We start from the raw sequence: 23,577 nt of genomic DNA, 5'->3' as shown, positions 1-23,577 counted from the left end.
CCCTTCAGAAAATACAGCAGGCACACAAGCTATTCGTTAAATGTGGAATGATTGAAAACGTTGAAATTTTCAACTCCAAACAAATGGCCAACTCCAAAGGCAGCACATGCATCCACACAGCTCAGCCTAATGGGTCGACCAGAGGTTTGCTACAATAGTCAGCGGCCATCAATGTCTAGCCTATTCAGTCCCTATCATTCAGATCTGGGGGACATATGTGGGTTTTTTTCTCCCCTTTAATTGCCAGGATTCAAAATGATCTGTAGCATAATAGGGCAAAACTACTGTAACTACCGGGCCATTTCCTCTTATTGGGTTCTGGCTGAATAGGCCAGCATTACTGTAAGTGCAGCTGCTGCTGTTATCAGCTATTAGAATGGAACACTTGTTCAAAAGCCTCAGCCCTCTTATTTCTTCTCTTACAATTGGGGCTGAGCTGGGCTGGGTTTCCCCTGTTTCTGCTTTATGCACCATTTCTGCCCTGATTGTGGCTTGTCCTTGCCTTTTATGTAGTTGATTTAGAATGTATTCAGGCCACTAGGCTACTCTTTCTTTGTTTAAAGAAATGTATAAACACTATGAATTGTTTAAAAAATACGTTCAAATGCTATGAGTTCCAGGCACTGGCCTGGATTTTTTTTCAAAATAAAGTTAAGTAGTGGTTTGTTTTTATGAAAAATGCACATCTACCTAACACGTGCAGAAATCAAAAGGTTTCCAAAATGTTGGTTTTTCATTTTTAGGTTTAAGAAGTTTGATCACAGATATTTACGGAAAATCCTAATCCGAACAAATGTACCCAAATCAAGCATTGTTTCTTTGTACAAGAAGCTGGAGATGAAACAAGCTATTGAAATGGCTGAGACCGGTATACTAAGTTCCACAGCTTTTTCTGTTCCCCATCAGTAAGTCACATCACCTCTTCGGCTTAGCATTCCACTGTTGGAATTCTAAGAGGCATCAACTCATTGCTCCATAGGAAGGCACTGGGGCTAAAGAGGCAGAAATATGGGGACAGAATCATGAAAAAAAAAGCACGGGGCCTTGGCATCTTATGACATTGTATATGCTAATTTACATTTGAGGATGTGTTGTAGTAGCAAGAGGGGTGGTAGCTGATGGACAGATGATGGAGAAAGCTGGAGAAAGCTGTGCTGATAGTTGTGTCTAAGGCAAATAAGAAAAGGCTTGTGTCTATGAGAGGCCAGCTCGGATAGGAGCAGGCATCAGGAGGAATCATAACAATCTAGAAACACACTAAAGCAAGATGAGTCTCTGTGATGAGTTGGTTGCACCTGCTAACCGACTGCTCCCCAAAACTGGAGATGAACTATTTTAACTGGCTTACCTTTAGCAAGAGATGAAAGACAATGCCATAAGAATCAATTCATCTCCTAAATATGCGCAAATTGCTTCCAGGAAATGGTTTATGCATTGGGAAAGTTAATTACAATCCATATTTATGGGAAGGAACACCTGTCCCCCTCATGGTCATTTTCAGCAAGTGAACACATTTGATTATGAGCTTCAGTTATGTCTTCACATTGGAAAAGCAAGTTGACTGAAGAACTAAGAATAGGCAGCAATAAAATTCTCACTAATACCTGAGTGTTATGTCTCAGCTCACACCTTCATGCCTGCTAACAAATCAGAAACACCATTGCCTTTCTTACTTGGCCTGGGAAAAAGCCACACCAGTGTCCCTGAGGGTATCTCGGTATAAATAGAAAGCTTTCTGTCTCATTTTTCAGTGAGATTGTTTTTGTGCCTTGTTTGTTTGTTTTGGTGCTACCCACTACATGCCTTTAAGGAAGCTTCTGATACCAAAATGGGAAAGCGCTAACAAATGTTTATTGGCAACGGTATCCTGAGCCATAGTGGAGCCTAGGGCAGCAGGAAAGATCAAGAATACTCAACCTGTTCTGTTTTTGTTTTAGCTTTAGTTTGTTTTTTTTTTTTTTTTAAAGTTCCCAAAGGATTGTAATCTTTGCTACCACTTTCTAAAAATTTACATACTTATTTCATGTTTATTTCTAAGGCAGAGAGAGACAGAGACAGAGAGACAAATGAGATCATGCATCCACTGGTCTACTCTCCTAATATCTGCAATAGCCAGGGCTGGACCAGGTTGAAGCCAACCCTCCAGAACTCCATCCAGGTCTCCTATAGGGGAGGCCAGGATCCAATCACTTGGGCCATCACCTGCTGCCTCTAAGGATTCGCATGAGCAGAAAGCTGGTTTGGAGTTAGAGCAATCAGGACTTGATCCAGGCACTCTGATAGGGAATAGGGGCATAACGAGTGGTGTCCTAAGCTGCTGTGCCAATCACCCACCCTCATCCTATTTTTATTTATTTAAAAATCATTGCTTCCTCAATGATTTTATTTTCCAAAGCATTGCATTAAAATGTTTCATAATTATTGGTAATTTGCCTTTCCCTTTCATTTTATTCCTCAGACCCCATCCTGTTCATTAGCTACATAGTACTACTTCAAAGAGTTTGTGAAACAATTGAAATAAGATACATTTAATTTGGTGCAAAATGTTTTTGCAATCCTTGCATAGTTTTTTGACAGTACATCTTCTGTGAACTTTTTGAAGACCCCTTATAGACATGGATTCCAAAGTATTTTGCACCTACGTAAACTTATCTTCTTTTTTTTTTTTTTTTTTTGACAGGCAGAGTGCACAGAGAGAGAGAGAGAGAGAGAGAGAGAGAAAGGTCTTCCTTTTGGAAGCACCGCGCTGATCCGAAGGCAGGAGCCAGGTACTTCTCCTGGTCTCCCATGGGGTGCAGGGCCCTAGCACTTGGGCCATCCTCCACTGCACTCCCAGGCCACAGCAGAGACTTCTCTTTTACTTTCATTTTTCAACAAGTTTTTTTGAGGGACCCTTGTATATGCCAAGCAAGCATTGTGAAAGCAAGCACAGTCCCTGTGTTCATGGACACCATACTCTAGCAGGGTCGTTACACTAATAAAAAGATCACACAATGCGTAATCATAAAGACTAGAGAGCTAAGGCAAGTACATGGGTGGTGAGCTTCATCTGGTCTCCTGATATTTTACCTTGTTCATTCAAGAATGAGTTGGAATTGGAGGAGGGCTGAATAGCTTTGGGCAGTTTAGACTAGGATGGGGGGCACTTCCTCATTTGGTTTGCTGCTTAGTTCTGTGACCAGCTGGTCCAGGAATGTAGGGGTGCTTATCTCAAATGAGAATCAGTGTGGAATGTGGTAAGGAATATTTGAATTTTTATGTTGAATTGCATAGACCATAAGCAATTACCAGATTTCTGACCTCAAGGTAATTTTCAAACCAGTTTTGTCAGAGGGGATCTCTAGATTGAGTCGATTATTTCGTCAGACACTGACTGAAGATTAGTAAGAGAACTTTATAAGAAAGAAATTCCTTTTTTCCCTCCTGTGATCCAAAACCTGGTGACTGGGATGGGAGAGGAGATTTTTAAAGGTTGATGTTTCATACGGCTTTAATATTTAAGCCTTATTTATTTGATCTCATCAGAGTTCTGTAGGACGTCAACCAAAAAGGAATTCCTCTCCTAAGATCAAAGGAGCTAATTTCTTAAAAAACAAACCTACCTACAATAATAGGAAAACAAAGTGTACCCAGTTCACTTTTTATTATTCTGTATGAGATGATAACAAAAGATGCTCATATATTTTTTTCTTCAGAAGTTGAAGCAATTGTTCTAGAAGATGCTAAGACTTCCAAATTCTGTTACCTTCGAGAAAATGCTGCCACCAGGATTGCCTGGAGCTCAGTCATTTATTTGAGCCTTAAAACAACCCTGTGGAATAGGTAGAACACATAGCTTAAATATTATTTCAAATACAAGGCAACTTGTCTTGCCAAGAGTGGTAAGGTGTTAGAAATTGCCAGAGGATACGGACTCAAACTGTTCAAAAGTGTTGAAGCCTTAAAAATATTTCATTTAACATTAAAGGGATATTAAAATATATATACAAATTTACAGACATAACAAATTGCAACTACACAACCACAAACTATTATGTTTTTAAGCTCCCAAATGCTAAGTATATGTTATTTGTTTTTTAAGATTCATTTATTTAGTTGGAAGGAAAAATGACAGAGAGAGAGACATAGATAGAAGATAGATAGATAGATAGATAGATAGATAGATAGATAGATAGATAGATAGATAGATAGACAGACATCTTTCATCTGCTGGTTCACACTCCAAATGGCCACAACAGATGGGGCTTGCCCAGGCAGAAGTCAGGAGCCAGGAATTCCATCTGGATCTCTCCCAGGGGTTGCTGGAACTCAAGTACTTGAGCCATCATTGACTGCTTCCCAGGTGCAGTAGCAGAGAGCTGGATTGAAAGTGGAGCACCTGAGAACTGAATCAGCCCTCCAACATGTAATACAGGAGTCACAAGAGGTAGCTTAACCTGTTGGGCCACAACACCCACCCCTTCATGTGTGTTTTTAAAAAATAATAAAACAACTTTATTGTAGTTTAAGAACGTTTTAATCGATCGCCTTTTGACGGGCATCGATTCACATTTCTTCATTCTTGGGCAGGCTACTCTGGAATGTAGATTCTGGTCCCATGTTTCACTTTCACAGTGGAACATTGTGTTGTGGGGAGTGGGGACACCTTCTCGGCCAGTCCTCACTCATTCTAATTCGTCAGTCATCTTGGTGACCTTTGCACAAAGGCACAAGCTAGCTACACACACAGGGGACACCACTTCCGAGCCTGCTCCTCCCATGGATGACACATCTAAGCCACTGAAGAGAAACTTACTCCTCTGAATGGATCAGGAAATACTACTAGATTCCAAAAACTTTTAAAACACATGCTTTAGCATTTTTTATAATGTACATTTTCCATGAAAATTTGAAGATCCCTAAAATATATGATTTCAAAATTCTGTGCACTAAAGTAACTTTATATTTTAGTTCCATTTTTCCCATAACCTTTTGAAGTACCCTTGGAGCTGATTTTTTGGTTGTTCATATTATGACACGAATATAACATTTATTAGATTTTATAACAGGAAACAAGCCTCTTTTTATATTATGTTAGCACCTGAGGATAAAAAAGTTACAAGACATTTGTGAACCTTTACTCAACTACATGTAGATTCAGACTTTTCCAGTTTGATTTTAGTAGCAATGAAATTACCATACAACATTTATTTAAGTTGATTGAAATTTCCTTTATGGATAATTAACAAATGTTTTAGCAAGAGGAGTCTTTCAGTTTATAATTTAGCAATTTGACCTACAGACTATTACCAATTCAGTTTTTCCAAGGATTGTGTTCTTCTCATGCTTACAATATCACTAGATTGGGGATGATTTTGTTAATGAAGTGGCTTGAAGAAAACTCCAGGTATCACCCTGCCCAGGTGAGTCATGTCACCATATAATTTTAGAACTGCAGCTTCTCAGTGTGAATTAGTGTGATATCTGTATTACTCATTCCAGCCAGCTGGCTGAATGGACTTTAATTAAGTCTGGTCTTTTCCCAAAGTAGTCACTCATAAACTGGGGAGAGCACTAAGTTAGAGCTATTGTTAGGTCAAATTTAACCTTACCACTTCCTTTATCCATGGTCTTTCATATTTGTTTTTTTTTTTCTTATGAACTCATAACATGAAACTATTTGACTAGCTGGTGTTTCTGCTTAGCAATACATTACACTCACCCTGATAAAGAATGTGCTCTGATCATGAAGGTGTGTGAGCATATCTAAGTTAGAATAAATTTGATTTAAAGGACATTTAAACAGTGAGGCTGAAATGCCCTGATAATAATGTTTGGATCATCAAGGGTGGTAACTGAACAGTAGCAGAGGAGACAGGCAGTGCCAGGATATGAAAACTCTGATTTCAGTAATTTTGTAGAGAGGGCATTAGTCAGTCTGCAAATAGCATTGATAAATAAAACCCCAGCACACTGTGATATCCAGTGTCCAAGCATTTGAACTCTTTTAACAGCTGTGTATTCCTTTGAAGGCATCCTTGATATTTATGACTGTCTTGCTACTAAGGTTTAGAAAAAAATACTTAAGAGGTGGCCTGCCTGAAAACCATTACTCATCTCTGTGATCAGTTATCTTAGGAATATTTCCAAGCAGATATTAAAGCCATCAGTGCCCTTGGGCATTCAAAAGAGTCAGAGCCAGGGAACAGTCAAGCAAACAAACAGAAGCCCTGTTAGGGTTGACACCTCGATGTTAAGGAAGATGAAAGTAATAACTGGAGGCTTAATTTCCTTTGATTCTCTTTTTGTTCTTGTGTTCCACAGTGAATCTATATCACTTACAAAACAAAAATAGGGTTTTCTTTAAAATTACTGCCACTAGATTGTAATCAAACACATTTGTCACATGAGAATTCTTCCCATAGCAGAGTCAAAGCTCTGAAATCCCCAGAAAACAATTGTGCATTGACTGCTAACCTGGCCATGACTTGTTTTTTGAACTCTTGGCCAGGGGGATGGGCCATGGTGCCCAATCTCTCAGAGCTAGGCTATCTAATCCTGCTTTCGAAAAGTGATTCCAGTTTCTTAAATTGTCCCTCCACTAAAAATTAAAATCCCTAAAAGTACAATCCTAAGATAAATGTACACATAAAACATGAATATTCTCTTAGCGCATTGGTGGATGGTACTGATCCTCAAACTGTCACTTGGCCACACTGACATTAGCACAGCATTAACAAAGAATCAGACTTTGTCTTGAGTTATTTTATTCCTGTTGAATTCAACAGTAAAATATCTGAGTTGTCTTTTGTGATATTATTGTCCAAAAGCTGATGTTTATTATATTTTACAAACATGTCCATTCATTACAAATTTAAAGGAAAAAATAACTTGTTATAATCTTAAATCCTTTTTAAAAAAATAGGTTAGGGGGCCAGCTCTGTGGATTAGCGGGTGAAGCTGCTGCCTTCAGTGCCAGCATCCCATATGGGTGCCGGTTCATGTCCCGGCTGCTCCACTTCCAATCCAGCTCTCTGCTATGGCCTGGGAAAGCAGTGGGAGATGGTCCATGCACCTTGGGCCCCTGCACCCATGCAGGAGACTGGAGGAAGCTCCTGGCTCCTGGCTCCTGGCTTCGGATCCATGCAGCTGCAGCCATTGCGGTCAATTGGGGAGTGAGCCAGTGGATGGACGACCTCTCTCTCTCTGCCTCTCCTTCTCTCTGTGTGTAACTCTTTCAAATAAAATAAATAAATCTTAAAGGTTAGAATAGTTACAACATAGAAGTTATAAGCAAAGGAATCATATTTTAGAAACTTTAAGTCAAGTCACACGTTTTGACATTTTGAATCATTTTACTACTATAGGAAAGATGGTGTAAACACAGTTCAGATGTTTGCATTTCCACCATAGAGGGCAAGGCCCACAGACATTTGTGTGGCACTTCTTGCCAAGATGGAAGAATAATTATCTTTCCTCCACTGATGTTTCCAGGGCCCAGAGGATACAAGGAGTGAAAAGGCTTTCCCCTGAAGACGTGGAGTCCATGAGGGACATTCTGACCCACAACATGTACCAAGTTCGAAAAAGGGTGAGTTTAAGCAGTCTATCTATTCCCTGTGCCTGGAATCTGTTCCCCTTAACCCCATCTTCTCTAAAGCAATCTCCTGAAGAACAAGTGCTCTCGGCTTAGTTTGGAGAACAGAAAGTCAATTGTTAGATTTCTGTGGCAAACTTGGCACCTGAGGCAGAAAAACAATTGTGAATCCAGTTGCCGTCTCTAGAGGTCAGGCTGCCCTAGCCCTGCAGCCTGGTGCTTTCCAGAATTAGCAGGTCTCTATTTCTCTCCTGCTAAAGACAGACAAGCAGTCAGGCTGTCCTTCACACCACAGGGAAAGGATGGTACTAGGGGGATGATGACTGTAATAATACAGATTAGGAAATTGAGACAGTTTGGGTTATAGTATTGAAGCGATACTGCTAAAGGGCTGAGTAAAAGAAGACACTATGCATCTCACTTTTTAACTTAGAATTACTTACAGAATCTGTGTCAGTCCTTGGGAGCTTGCCCAAAGTGCAGAGCAACATCATTCCTGGGTTTAAAAGATGAGCCCTGAAACTTCGACTTAGTCAAATGATACTTGAACCTGTGACATCCAGTTAAGAGTTTTTCAAGTCAGAGGATTCGATTGTTGATCCTAATTCAACAGGATGGGTAGATTCCTTGTGAGGGCCTTTGTTTTTGTCGATATGTCATAGGTCACAGTTTTGATGGGACTGAACAAATCATCTAAGCCCTTCATCTTCAAAGGGACGAAGCTGAAGTGAGATAAGTTGGTTATCTGATTTGTTCAGAGTCATCAAGCACGTCGGGCTTCTGATCACCTGCCTAATGCTCTTCCTGTGACTCCAGACTTCTAGGATACAGTGAAGGTGAATGCTTGCTGGTTTCCTGATTGAGGAAGTCTGTGGTTGATGAACTTGTGTCAGTGAAAAGTCTACACCAGCTGAAGGAATATAAGTTATCAATGGTAGCATGCTTAGAGTAAATGCCAAGGCTTTCAAATCATTCCAAGTGAAACTGTTTCAGTAAGACTATCATACCCTGCCTTAGAAAAATAGAAACTTCCTGCTTTGAAGAATGCAGCCAGCTTAATGAACGTCAGGGTTCAAATGTGTCGCTCCCCCTCTTCATGGAGGAGCAACACAGGACCCTGCGCTGTTCTTTCGTCTGCTCGGCCCTCCCCGGGTTTGCTGCTGGTTCTTCCCGGGTTGGCTACTATCCCTTCCACCTCCGTGGAAGGGCAGTTCCCCCTGGCCGCATTCCCCACTTCCGCAGGGGAGCGGCACACCGCCGGCCGGCTCTTCTCGGGGGCTGCACGGGTTCCCTTAGATGTTCCCCATAGATGTTCCTGGTGCATGCCGTCTCTCTCCTCCTTTATAGTCCTCCTCCGCCAATCCCAACTCGGCTGCCCACACGCCGAGTACGCTGCTCTCCAATCAGGAGCAAGTCCTACAGTTAATTGGTTGAACTGGAGGCAGCTGTGCGGAAGCTGTTTACTTCTCTCCCAGCGCCATATTGTGGGAGAGCAGATGCATAGAATAAGTCTTAATTCCAGTAACAGTATAGTCCGAATTGCTCCCCACAAAATGGTACCTGGCACTCAGCTTTTTCCCCAGGAGATGAATTTAGAGAAAGATCTGTAAAAGGAGATGGAGATCCTGGAACTCCAATTCAGTCTACCATAAGCTTAATACCCATCGTCTTTTCTCTTCCAGCATGCAACTTCCAAGCTAGCTCCATCCTTCCTTTTGTAAGTGTCCTATTTGGTTTGCTTTCGAGGATTCTCTCTTCTAAGCAGTGCAGCATCCTTCTTTGTTGTCCCCAAATTTAAACATGGGGCCATCTCTTCATGATATTTTTCTGCCAAGGGCCATTTGGTGACTTATAAAATCATTTGCAGACCATACAAAATTATCAACTTAAAAATTAGCCAGTTATAGGTTTGTTGCATTTCAAGTCTTGCCTGTGTTTGTCTTGGCATGGCCAGACCAAATGATTCTGCAGGCCTTATATAGCCTGGATGATTGGTACAGGCTTGGTGGTTTGCTCTGGAAAAAGCCAACCTGGGGGTAAGGAGTCATGTCAGGGCAAGGCAAGCAGGTGCGGGGTTTGAGTCTGGGAGATTGTGATACACAGCTGACCTGAGAATGAGCCAGGCTTGTTGGACCTGTTTCCTTTCGGAGGACTCTGGTTGTTCTTCTTTGAAGTTTCTTTCCTATGCATGGCCAGGATGGACCCTTCATGAGTAAGGAGGTTAAGGGACTGACCTCTGTAGTTGCCCAGTGGAACCACAGAAAACAAAGTGGCACAGAGATTGAGATAGTTCAAAGCTTGCTGAGCAATCCCTGGTGTGACTTAAATGGTTAAGTCACTCAAAGTCTCTATACCACAGAGGAGGAAAAGCAATTTGTTTGGTGTTAATTCCCTTCAGCAAATAGTGAATGCACAGGTGCCACGCAGTGGGAACATTTCATGGAATAAGACAGTGTTTTTCTCCTATAGAGATCAAGGTTTAGGGAGAAATACAGGTTTTCACCAATCACCAACCCCTTCACCAAAGGGCAGAAGTAGAGAGAAGAGAAGGAGGAAACTTCTAATATATTATATGCATAGACCTTTCTATGCTCCTTGAAGACAGAAAGATGGACAAGGGTGATGGGATGTGAGGCCCAATAGAAGATGAAATATCCAAATACTCCCCAAACTACAGCCTCCTTCCAAGTCTGCATGTAGGAAATTGTTACTAGCAATGTATGCACACACACACATACACACTCTCATACTAAATTTGTTTGTGTGCTTTCACATAGATAAATTGCAAAAGTCTGTCTCTACATTTTAGATTAATCATTATTAAATATTTTAATATTTCAATGTATAAAATGCACTTAGACCCAGGCCCATGATTAATGTTGATGGATAAGAGTACGTATCTCTATCTTTACAATACAATTTTAGGGCCCTATTCTTGTCAGATCAGTGAGCTTTGTCCTTTCCTCATTGTTCCTCTAGCTTCTAATGTATGTCTTGGTAATGGGATTACTTGATTTGTTTAGTTATTAGATAGTGAAAATGACAAATCTACTGTACTGGGTGCATATACTCTAAAGCAAAAAAGCAACCTGAAAGCCAGGGAGACCCCTGAGGGTACCATTGTCAACCCCTCCTGGTCACGGACAACTTCTCTCTCACGAGAAACTTAACCATGTCAGGTATGGACCAAGCGAGGGCACATTATAGGCCAATAATATTAAGTACTAATAAGGCATACTAACCTTTATATTTGAGGGGGTAAAAACCATCAGAAATACAAGTATTCACATTTTTCTCTTGCCACTCCCTGGATCATCTCTTGGCATCCTATGTAACAGCCTCCTCTCTCTCTCCATAGCACTTGACCATGGCCTGGCCCCTTCCTGCCTTTCCATCTCATTCCTCACCACCCTTTCACTGAATGACCTCATTTTCCACTGGTAGCAAACACATTCCAAACTCTTCTCTAATCCACCCCTCCCCAACACACCCATACATATCTTCCAGCCCACTACCTTTTGAGAGGTAGAGTTACAGACAGTGAGAGGGAGAGACAGAGAGAAAGGTCTTCCTTCTGTTGGTTCACTCCCCAAATGGCCGCAACAGCAGGAGCTGCACCAATCCAAAGCCAGGAGCCAGGAGCTTCCTCCCAGTCTCCCACGTGGGTGCAGGGACCCAAGGACCTGGGCCATCCTCTACTGCTTTTCCAGGCCATAGCAGAGGGCTGGACTGGAATAGGAGCAGCTGGGACTAGAACTGGCACCCATATGGGATGCCAGTGCCCGCAGGTGGAGGATCAACCTACTGCACCACGGTGCTGGCCCCAGCAGCATGTTTTAGCCCTGTGTTCCCTCTTCCTAAAACTTATTCACAGGGTAATTATCATTCATCTTCTAAGATAATAAATTCAATAAGCCTTGCCCATTCAAGCCTAGTCTAAATGCCCTTTGCCTGGACCCCATCACTCCCAGATGTTCGAAGGATAGTATAACTTACCTAAGCACCTAACCTTGTAAGATTCTCTGTATGCTGCCCCCAGGAGTCTGTAACCTTTGGAAGACAAGAATTCTGACATTTGGTTTTCCAGTACTGTGGCTGCCTCCAACCTTCGAATCTAAAGCATTTGTTCTTTGCAAGTGAATTCTCTATACCTACTAAGCATCATTCACCCAGGAGGGATCGCAGTTGCTATCCCCATTTCATTATCCAGTAGAACTTTGTGATCTCTCAGGGCAGACATTGGGTCAGCTACTGGCCCAGGCTAAGTGAGCATCTAAGGTGAACTTTGAGTGAGCAATAAAGGGGAATAGAAATTCTAAGGAAGTGTGTTGCAAACTTCTGTCTGAGGACCAATGTTGGCTCATGGTCCATGACATGCTTTCAGTGGCCTCGGGTGAGGACAATGAAGAAATCAATTCAACTTGAAGGACTATGTGTACCTGAGATTATGTCTGCCTGCCACTTTGGCTAGAAAACTTTTCTGTAGTGAATTGAGACAACAGTGGTAGGAGTTGATGGATTTTTTGTATGCATATCCTTAATTGATGAAATTAAAAACAGCAACTCTGTGGAAATTCCCAACATAGCTTTGCTATCTGACTTATCTACTAAGTCCTAATGCCCAGGAACCACTGACCTAGCACAAAAACTGTGGTTTGGGAAGGTACGTGTGAGTCTGTGGGCACCAGAGCATGGGTAGTAGCAGGGATAAGACAGAACCAGCCAAGATGGAATCCACACGGCTCTGAGAGGTGTGACCGTGGGTTGTGACCCGTGTGGAGGTCAGTGTGTGACCGTGGGTTGTGACCCGTGTGGAGGCTCTGGCTTGCTTGTCTGTAGAGCAGGCCAATGCTCAGCTGACCTCTACGGAGCCCGCCTGCTCTTGCAGTGTTAGCTTCCTGATGTTTCCCAGCCACCTAAGGCTGAACGGCTGTCCAGGAGAAATTCTCACCCATCTGACATTCCACTCTCTTTGCAGACCCTGTCCTACAACAAATACAACCTCAAACCCCAAACAAGTGAGAAGCAGGCTAAAGAGATTCTGATCCGCCGCCAGAACACCTTGAGGGAGAGTCTGAGGAAAGGTCACAGCCTGCCATGGGGGAAGCCGGTAGGTGGGCGCTGCTGACTTGGGACCCTCTGCCTGTGGAAGTTTAATGCCTGACAACCAGGTCTGCCCTGGCCAGGGCCTTCTCAGGGGAACAACGATGGGTATTTAAGTGAACAAAACCTCCACGTGGTGCCAGAAACATAGGAGGTGCACACCATGGCAACCCCTGTCTCTGGATTCAGGAACTTATGGACCTGAGGCTTCTTCCCGCCGGGCATTTGGTAGCAAACTGCCCTCCAGGGCAGGGCAGTGACTGTGCATGTCCACTGTGTGGCATTCTGTGTTGCTGTGGTTTTGTTATGAGAGGAGGAGTGTGGTGGGGGTAAGAGGCATGGAGTCACCACACAGACAGCAGGAGTCAGGTGAAAGCGGGCCATAGGTGAGCAGCCCACAGACTTGTTTATTTCAGTTGGTACAGCAGCTTATATAGCAGAGGCAGCCAATCTGGCCAAGGGGAGGTTTATGCCCTAACCAATCACAGCCTGTTGCCAGGCAGGCTCTGTTGCCAGGTGGGTTCTGAAGCCATTCCTGAGTAACTGACTCTTGCTCGCCAGCGCCATCTTGGCATGGCCTTCTCATTCCACCACAAAGCTGGGTGGGGCCAAACACTCTGTGGGGACCTCCAAGATCTAAGCCTTCTGGCTCTGGGATGCCGCCGACTTCTCTCTCAGGAAGAGATATGGGGAGATTTGTTCTTGTCGAGACTCTCGACCTTGTCACTGTGCACCTGAACTCTTCCTATTTCATTGACTGCTATTTATTTGAGAGACAGACATACAGAGAGAGAGAGAGAGAGAGTGCCCCCATCACTTGTTCATCAAAATGCCAACAATGGCCCTTAAGTGGTGCCAAAGGCAGAGCCCAGAAGGGAAACAGGAACCAATTACCAAAACTGGTGCTACTGCGTCTCAGAGTTTGTATTAGTGGGAAGCTGTGGAGTCAGAAGCCAGAGGTAGCCAAACTCTGGCACTGCATGTGGGATGCAGGTGACTTAGCCTCTAGGCCAAAGACTTGCCCCGTGAACTCTTCCTCTATGAGACTGTATCATAGCAAACTTGCTGGGATTCCTAGATGGACATGGGGTCTCAGGCAGATCCTAATCTTGATCCTTATCTCAGTGGGGCTGTGGAAGTAACCTTGAGAGGTTCAAAATGGTCCATTTTCTCACAAGAGACAAAATTGATAAAAAATGGAATGAAAAGAGAGAGAGATTTTGGTGCGAAATGTTTTTGAAATCCATGTGTTAGAAGAGCCTTCAAAAACATTCTGGTAAATGATTTTTTCTAAGATTTATTTATTTATTTGAAAGGGTTACAGAAAGAGGGAGAGACAGAGAGAGAGGGCTTCCATCTGCTGGTTCACTCCCCAAGTGGCCACAACAACCAGGCCAAAATCAGAAGCCAGGAGCCAGTTTCTTCCAGGTCTCCCACGTGAGTGGCAGGGTCCCAAGCACTTGAGCCATTCTCTCCTGCTTTTCCCAGGCCATTAGCAGGGAGCTGGATGGGAAGTGGAGCATCTGGGACATGAACCAGCACCTAGATGGGATGCTGGCGTTGCAGGTGGTGGCTTTATCTGCTACACCACAATCCAGCCGCAGAAAATGATTATTACAAAAAAAAAAAAAAAAAAAAAAAAAAAAAAAAAAACCTGTGGCTAGATTTCAAATTTTTTACCCCCAAATAAATGTATCTTTTAATTCCATTTTCCATGATTTTTTGGAAGTTCCCTTTCTCATATTGAAGACAGAAGTGTCAGCTTTCGTGAAACAAAAGTTAACTAAGTTAACTGAAGGCCAGGTCTCCAAACACGATGCCACTGTAGATCTGTGCTTTCACTTTCTTTGTCACAGGAAACTCTTATTTGCAGGAGCTGATCTACTTTTTATTTCTACTTGTTTTCTACAGACTGGCACCAAAAACATCCGCTACCTCTCCTTTCCCTACAGCAATCAACCGCTGAAAGCGAGAAGGGACACAAGGGCTGCCGAATTCACAGGTAACCTCTCTCCTTGGCTACCCCACATCTTGTCCAATAAAGGATCAGATGCTAATATTTAGGTGTCTGGGGACCAAGGGACAAAAATCAAAAACTTTACATTACATTGCGTGACCAAAAAAAAAAAAAAAAATAAACACTGCTTTAATAATGAAATCAGAACTTTGGGGACACTGAAATTTGAATTTCATGTAAATTTTACTTGTAATGAAATATTGTTTTCTTTTACATTTTTTCAGACATTTTAAAAAATAACAGGTGATTTCTAGTTCTCTGGGCTTTCCAAAGGAGGTATCAGGACAGATACAGCCCAAGGGTCAGAACTGGCCATCTCCTCTCTGAAACAAGTGATACAGGGAGGCTTCACTGAGCTTCTGGGACTCACCCATAGTTTTAGTTTGAGCAGAATTATCCAAAGTGGATTAAATATTACTAAAGCAAACTCTTCAAGCTTACTGATTAAATATTTCCTCCTAAATACTTAAATCTTAATTAGAACTCTTGGCATTGTTGAACATGTTTAGTATTATTTTTAAAAGCCAAGTTACTTTTATTAAAAAATGTGTGTATAAAATGATATTTTATTAGCAAAAAGTGGCTGAAGCATTTAAAAAAACAAAAAGTTTTTTCTTATTTACAAATATGTTTCATGTAAATCCTAAATAGATCAGTAGAGAAAAGAATAAGAAAGAAGTTAAAATCACCTAAAATGGCAATACCTGTATGTAATCACCATAAAACATTTGATCTAGCATTCTCCCATAATTCTACACTCTCCTGACCCACAGTACCCGCTCCTGATGCCTCCCTTCCTCAAATCACAGAAACACAGCACAGGATTTGTATAGGAAAGCTAATCAGTTTCTCTGGTCTTCTTACTCAATGACATATTTCTGAGAGCTGGTGTGTGTTGGTGTTTCCTTAGCCACCAAGCCAGCAGTGTCCCTGCAGCAGACATCAGCGAGGTGTCCACCAGTCCGATGCAGTTCTGACACTGTCCACCCGGAGAAAGCATCAGATCCTATACACTGAGTCCCTAAGGCTGCCTCCCCGCCCCACCCCCAACATACAACACAAATGTCGGTGCCAGTTGTGGGCCTCAGATGCTTTACCTATGCTTCTGGCCAGCTGACTTTAAATCAGGGGTCCCACAGCCCCCTTCTCGAGTTCAGTTTGTTAGTATGGTTCACAGAACTCAGGGAAAGGTTTACCAGTTTATTGTAAAGGATGTTGAGTAGCCAACAGATGAACAGCCAAGAGGAAGAGAAGAGGCAGGAGCCTCCATTCTCTCTTGGGTTACATCACCCTCCAGGGATCTCCATGTGTTCAGCTACTTGGACGCTCTCTAGGTCCTATTCTATTGGACATTCATAGAGGTTTCATCACGTAGCTGTGATTGATTAAGTCTTTGGTCATTGGTGATCAATTTAACCTTCAGTTCTTTTATTTTCCACAAGGAGGTTGGGGTGTAGGACTAAAAGTCCCAAATCTCTGATTCTGCCCTGGTCTGTCCTGTGACCAGCCCCACCTCTCGGCAACCTAGGGCTGCCAGCCAGGAGTCAACTCAGTAGCACACAAAATCTCTCTCAGCAGATTCCAGGGAGTTGGGGACTGTATGCCAGGAAAAGGGATAGAACCAAATATATATTTCACAGTATCACAGTTTTATACTTAAAATCAAAGTGTAATCATTGTTTAGTAAATTTAGAAATCTTCTAGGTCTCTCAAAAATATGTTGTAGGTAGATTTCCATGTCAATAGATATGAATTTGGTATTCATTTCAGAAAATGGAATAAAAATGAATTATACAGAAGCCCCATATCTTATTTAGTCAATTTCTAATTAATAAATACTTAAAATATTTCTAATTTGGGATAATTATAAGCAATTTTAAATAATAAGCACTCTGACTCACTTGTGATTTATTTTTTCATAAATAAGTATTTACTTAGTATATTTTCCTGTAAGCAAAAGTTTTCAGATCAATAATTGCATATATTTAAATCTTCACTTGCATTGCCAAAATGCAAGCCTAAAAGATTATATCACCAATTTACCCTCATACCAACAATCTATGAAAATCGTCCTTATCTGACACCTTTGTCATCCACTAGGCTGTTTGCAAACTTTAAAGAAATGAATAATATGATAGCACAAAACTTATAGACCTCATTTTATTTTCACATGAATCTCTAGTATTTTTAGTCAGAGTGAACATCTTTCATATTTTTGGAGACAGCTATGTTTCTTGTAGGGAATTTTCTGTTTCTACTTTTCTCTATGCTTTCCACTATAGTTGTTGATTTTCTTTAGAAGGATTTGCAGAGCTACACATAACAAGCATGTCACCTATTTGCTGTCCTTTTGTGTTCAACAATTTTTCCTCCGGAGCACCAAATGGAGGGTTACAAGAAGTTGACTTTAAAATGTCTTCTGGGTGCAAATAATCTAGTGTTATTGATGTGGCCAAGTGGACAGAGAACAAGGAAATGTCACAGTTCTTTATTTTTTTTAAGATTTATTTATTTTACTTGAAAGTCACAGTTACACAGAGAGAGAAAGAGAGAGTGAGAGGGAGAGGTCTTCCATCTGCTGGTTCCCTCCTAAATGGTTGCAACAGCCAGAGCTCTGCCGATCCAAAGCCAGGAGCCAGGAGCGTCCTCTGGGTCTTCCACATGGATGCAGGGGCCCAAGGACTTGGGCCATCTTCTGCTGCTTTCCCAGGCCATAGCAGAGAGCTGGAACAGAAGTGAGGCAGCTGGGTCTCGAACTGGTGCCTATATGGGATGCTGACACTGCGGCTTTACCTGCTACGCCACAGCACCGGCCCCCACAGTTCTTTCTTAAGAAGTGGATATCGGTATCACATGACTGATAGCAGATCACCAGAGAGCAGCCTTGCGTCAGCACTAACATACAAATTGGAAACAAGAATTACAAATAAAATAGAGCATTTTCCAAAGGGGGATTGTTCCAGAAGGTGGAGTCGTTTAACATTTGGAAATGTAATTACATTATTTACCAAACTAATAAGTCAAAGCACCCCATCTCTTAAATATATGCTTCACTAAAGGGCATCTCATGCTTACTTTCAATAAAAATCATAAAAGCTGAAAAAATATATAGGGACTAGAGTTAAAAAAATAAAATTCTGCTTCTCAATGCTGTTCTTTTCTCTTTGGAAAGAGGATAATATTGCTGACTTCCCCATACAACAGTACCCATATTATCCAGGCTTGAAAGCAGTCACACACATACAGGATACACATATGAGCAGATCACATAAAGCTGTTAGAACAGTGCCTGGAACCAAGTAGTTGTGCCAAGAAACAGTAGGCACTGTTCACTGTTATCCTTGAGGCCCTTAAGAAAGCCCATGGGTAAATACAGAAAGGACAACACTCCAAAATGTCAGGGCTACCTGGACTCATCTAGACTTGTAATGAAATCTTAGTCTCAAGGAAAATAATTTTTCTTCTTTCAAATGTAGCCCATTGTTTCTAAGTTCATCTAGATGACAACAGTTACACTAGAAATCTAAAAAGGAAAAGTAATGATGTGGGACTTTCATTACTAGTTAATTGTACTAAGTTTCAAAGAATTTATAATGATCAGACCACAGTTGTTTACAGGAATCCACTTTCTGTCTATACCCAGAGACTTTCTGCTCCTAGACAAGGTCAGGGAGCAGCCAGAAAGGCTCTAGGAGAGACTGTAGAGAAAGACATCTTGTTGGCCGGCGCGGCTGCTCACTAGGCTAATCCTCCACCTGTGGCGCTGGCACTCGGGGTTCTAGTCCCGGTTGGGGTGCCGGTTCTATCCCGGTTGCCTCTCTTCCAGTCCAGCTCTCTGCTGTGGCCCGGGAGGGCAGTGGAGGATGGCCCAGGTCCTTGGGCCCTACACCCACATGGGAGACCAGGAGGAAGCACCTGGCTCCTGGCTTCGGATTGGCATGGCACCGACCATAGTGGCCATTTGAGGTGTGAACCAATGGAAAGAAGACCTTTATTTCTGTCTCTCTCTTTCACTGTCTAACTCTGCCTGTCAAAAAAAAAAAAAAAAAAAAAAAAGACATCTTGTCCAGTGGTCTTCCCCTGTCTGACTAGGCCGGGCCTTGGAGCACTCTTTCTTACCCAGCTCTTTCCTTGCCCTCCAAGGTTGGGAAACCTCTTGCTCGAAACATGTAGGCGCTCCATGCTGGTTTGGAGGACCTTCCACATTCACAGTTCTGTATCAGCAGATTCAACTAACAACCAGATAAAAATATTTGAACAAAAGATTGCATTTTTACTAGACATGTAGGGTCTTTTTGTCTTGTCATTATTCCCTAAACAGTATAGGCCAACAACTGCTCACATAGGGGTGATTTAAAGTGTGTGAGAAGATGTGCAGAGGTCATGTGCAAATGCATCATTTTATTTAAAGGACTTGAGCATCCTTTGATGTTTCTGCTCTTGGAGTTTCTAGAATAGTCCCTTTTGGGTACTCAGGGACAAGTGTAAGGGACACAGCATGGTCTGATGTGGAAGAGCAGTTCTGCAGCTGGACAGGATCTGTTCAAACTCCAGCTCCATTTTCAGCAGCAGTTTGATAATCAAAGTTACTTAGCCTTGAGAAATGAGGACTGTACTTTCCCCATTTCAAATGTTCAAGGTCAAAGAGAGAAAACTTGGATGTAACACTTTGTGGTAACCACTGATAAAATAACCAATCACAGGCCGGCGCCGCGGCTCAATAGGCTAATCCTCCACCTTGCGGCACCAGCACACCGGGTTCTAGTCCCGGTCGGGGCGCTGGATTCTGTCCCGGTTGCCCCTCTTCCAGGCCAGCTCTCTGCTGTGGCCCAGGAGTGCGGTGGAGGATGGCCCAAGAACTTGGGCCCTGCACCCCATGGGAGACCAGGAGAAGCACCTGGCTCCTGCCTTCGGATCGGCAGGGTGTGCCAACTGCAGCACACCAGCCACAGCGGCCATTGGAGGGTGAACCAACGGCAAAAGGAAGACCTTTCTCTCTGTCTCTCTCTCTCACTGTCCACTCTGCCTGTCAAAAATAAATAAATAAATAAATAACCAATCAGGTTAAAACCAGCTACTTTAATATGGCAGTTCTGGGTAACCTTCCAGTTAGCATTGGCTTTTGACAAGATAAAGCATTTTTATGTCTTATGATGTATGTCTATAGCCAATTGATTTAATATTCTAAAAGGATGCTGCCTTGCCTCCCTGGGTGGAGTAAGGGGACTGGCTGGATACACAGGTTTCCATGCATTTTTATTTATTTATAACACTGCACATGTGTCTTCTGTCTATTGGGGCAGTGACTTTGTAAAGGGAAAGTCGTCTGATGAAAAGGTTCGGTGTAAGAGCTAGAACCTCGGGGAGGGCTTTGCTTCACTCTGAGTTCTTGCCATCCAGATTCCAAGCCTCCATGCTGATCTGAAGTCTTGTTTCCCTGCTTGTCACGATGTGTTCTCAGATGATGACAGCTGCCATCCCGGATTCCCACCTGTCATGTTCAGTGTACAGTCTCGGACCAGGTCACTTCAGGAAAGAAGACAGGTGCAAGAAGCCATCCCCATGAAGAGCTTCCACAGAGGAAGGGAGGCATTGAACTTTGATGACCAAAGAACAGGCCAGAAAGAGCATGGCGGTAGAGACAAGAGGGGGATTTTAAAGCCCAAACCACTGTTTCACACAGTGGACGAGGAGTATGCATCTGGAGAGCAGAGCGAGGAGGAGGCCTCTGCGATTGGGCCCAGATGGACAGCTGAACAGAAACAGAAACACAGCAGGGACCACCACCAGTCCCACAGTCCTCTGCTCCAGAGAAAAGATTTTTAATGTCCACAGATTGCCTCAGAAGTTTTCAAGAACCCATCTTCCTATTATTGTGAAAGGAGAGAAGAATTTTCAGAAAGAGGGTAGAGGAAAGCTATTGAGTTTGCTTTTTTTTTTTTTTTTTCGGAAACAATTAGTCACATACCTAGAGGAAGCAAGAAAGAAGATATTTTGGAGGACTGGGAGCAAACCCAAGACTGTGTCACATGCTTAACTGGTATATCTTGGTAGACGAATTCCTTATGGTTAAGAGCAGTTAATCACTCCAGGAATTAGACACTGAGAATTCATAAAAGCTTTCAATCAAGGGCATGTTGTTCATGTTATGTATTGATACACAGAGTGATTGATCAGCAACTCATACTGACTATATGCACTTGCAACTCATGATCCAGTCAGCACTAGCAGGGTCCTTTGGAGTGACCTGACTCAACGTGTAGGTTTACAGATGGGGATCCCCTGTTTAAGGTCATGTGGTGAGTGGTTACATGGCCTCAAAAATGGCTGCCCTCCCTCCCAATTGAATGCCTTGAATTTTGATTTTGATATTCAATATGCAATAGCTGTATTTCAAAGAAGAGATTAAACTTTTATAGCATTGCTGCATTGATTCAGGAGCAATGATAGCAGATGTGATATGCATGTCAGAGTTAATCTGTGAATGTCAGAATATTTATTTTTAAAACAAATATTACAAACACAATGGCCACAAATAGACTTCATAGTAATGACACAAACAACAGGTATGTATTAGGTGTACATTTTGCCACCAGGTTTGAACCCATTTTATAATTTAGTCTTCCATCAGCATCATCCCTAAACTTGACCTTGACCTCACACTCCAGATCACCAATTTTACTAGGCTACTTTATCCTTCCTTCTGCCTTCCCCTCTTCCTCCTTTCTTCTCTTGTCTGGCTACCTTTAGGTTAATAAGTACTTTCTGAGTATTAATTATTGTGCCAAATGCCTAACCTACAATAATCAATTAACCACACATCTTTCTATCATTCCTGGTTTTGGTGTCTTTACTGCCCCCAGCTGATGTAGTTCTCTGCATGGTCATGATCAGAGGCACCTGTTCCTTAGACCCGTCTTGCCCCCTTGACCCCTTGGTGCCCTGCATCCAGTTGGATGTGCCATGGAACTTATCTGTGAATTCCACAAGTACAGGCATGAAGTCCATGGCCTGAAGGATAGGGAGGATGGTTTGTTCCTTTAAAATTTCATCCATTTATCAGTGTATTTTTAATCTCTTTTTTGTTTGCTTTTTTCATTTGTTTCAATGGTATCTATATCAGTTACATAGTGCCATGGACACAGTAGATTATCTGTAAGGGTTGAACTGACAATAGCTTTTTATAGCTGAAAAGAACACTACCAAAGATATTATCAGACATTCTTATTTTCCAGGTGACAAAAATGAGGTCTTGAGATGCTACTAGATGTCAGTGCAGTGTCTGCTTCCCTTGGAGGATGTGGACCTGTCCCAATAACCTGTGGATAGCAGTCACTGACTAAGGACAAATGACTTTCCCCAGGATTTCCATTTTATGGAGGACATTCACTCAGGTTCATGCTGCAATGGTAGAAATGGCAATTGAAAAAGCCTACTTCTCTTTCTTTTTCTAAGCATGAAATATAATGCTATGTGTTAGTTGTCTGAATATTTTGATTTTAATAGAAATAATACACTACCAAATAACAGTAATCATTCTAAAGGGATAGAAGCACGTGTGTATATAAAACTCAGGGATTACAGGGTTTTTATTTTTGTTCAACAAAAAAATCAACAAAAAATCAAAGCAATGGAAAAATCTTTATGCCTCATGAGAAGGAGGCAGTGAATTCTGTTGTAGATGGAGGTGCAGAGGCAGAGTTTTGGAAATAAAACTTTTTTTTTCCTTTTGTGTGTGTGTGTGTGTGTGTGTGTGTATGTGCATGGGTGGTTGGGACCCAAGTACTTGAGCCATCACCTGCTGCCTCCCAACGTGTGCATTAGCAAGAAGCTGTAATCCAAAGTGGAGTTGGGAGTCAAAACCTGGGCACTTCTATTTGGGATTTGTGTCTCAAGCAGCAGGTTAACTGCTAGGCCAAATATCTGACACAGTAAAACTGATTCTTGAGAGCTGAAGAGTCCCCACACCCTTGACTGGACTCCATCCACATAACAGAAATCCAAATGTGAAGGCCTCTAAAAAGTCTAAGGGTCTGAAAAATTATATAACTCTCCTGGTTTTCTCTCAGCTGATGGAGCCATTAAGAAGAGGATTGGGGCAATTTAGGGAGTAGATTTAATTGGAAAAAAGCTGTTGGGAAAATTCCTGGCAAGATCGGAAAACCACTTTCTGCAAGAAGAGGGCAAGCTCAGACCAAAGAAGAGGATGATCCCAGGCTAGCAGGTAGTCAAAGATCTGTTTTCAAAGGAAACTTACCTACAAGGTAGTCCTGGGTGGCAGCAAGACAAGACAGATCTCTATGCCTGCAGTGCACTTTTGTATGCTATGGAAAGAAGATGAGAAAAGAAAATTAAGTCATTGAGGGAATGTTAGGCTATTTGATTGCCTTTTTAATCTACAGTAGGACTCCCTTATCCATTAGAGATACCTTCCAAGACCCGCAGTGGATGCCTGAAACTGTGGATAGTACTGAACCTGATATATATAGTATACTATGTTTGCTTCTCTATATACATATCTATAATATGGTTTTATTGACAAACTAAGCAGAGTAAGAGTTTAACAACCATGACTTACATAAAATAGAACAGTTAGAATAATATGCTGTAATAACATTGTCAGCATCACCACTCTTGTGCTTTGGGGCCATTATCAAGTCATACAAAAGAAACATGAGACCAGCACATTGTGAGAACGATCTGAGATGGCTCCTGAGTAACTAATTGGCAGGAGGCATACACATGGTGAAGATGCTGGACGAAGCAATGATTCACACCCAAGGCAGGGCAAGCAGGATGGCACGAGATTTGAATATAATAAGCAAAAATGGAGTGCAAATAAAAGCATATGGTTGCTTATTTCTGGAATTCTCCATTTCAT

The 23,577-nt window shown here is 42.2% G+C and overlaps 1 protein-coding gene across 1 annotated transcript in view; it reads left to right on the top strand.

The window, feature by feature from the left end:
* Nucleotides 1–22,426, top strand: part of SLC9A4 (solute carrier family 9 member A4) — a 57,697-nt gene extending 35,271 nt beyond the window's left edge. Inside the window, exons 8-12 of the mRNA XM_002710005.6 lie at nt 744–905; nt 7,474–7,570; nt 12,555–12,686; nt 14,591–14,681; nt 20,158–22,426. Coding sequence (XP_002710051.4) covers nt 744–905; nt 7,474–7,570; nt 12,555–12,686; nt 14,591–14,681; nt 20,158–20,522 — 847 coding nt within the window. The 3' untranslated portion in view covers nt 20,523–22,426. The remainder of the gene's footprint in view (nt 1–743; nt 906–7,473; nt 7,571–12,554; nt 12,687–14,590; nt 14,682–20,157) is intronic.
* Nucleotides 22,427–23,577: the final 1,151 nt, after the last annotated feature.

This window comes from Oryctolagus cuniculus, chromosome 2 (assembly GCF_051225735.1).
Source record: "Oryctolagus cuniculus isolate XC-2025 breed Fujian yellow rabbit chromosome 2, ASM5122573v1, whole genome shotgun sequence".
NCBI classification, from domain to species: domain Eukaryota; kingdom Metazoa; phylum Chordata; class Mammalia; order Lagomorpha; family Leporidae; genus Oryctolagus; species Oryctolagus cuniculus.
The sequence above is the reverse complement of the archived record's forward strand: the minus strand, read 5'-3'. Positions and strand labels throughout refer to the sequence as shown.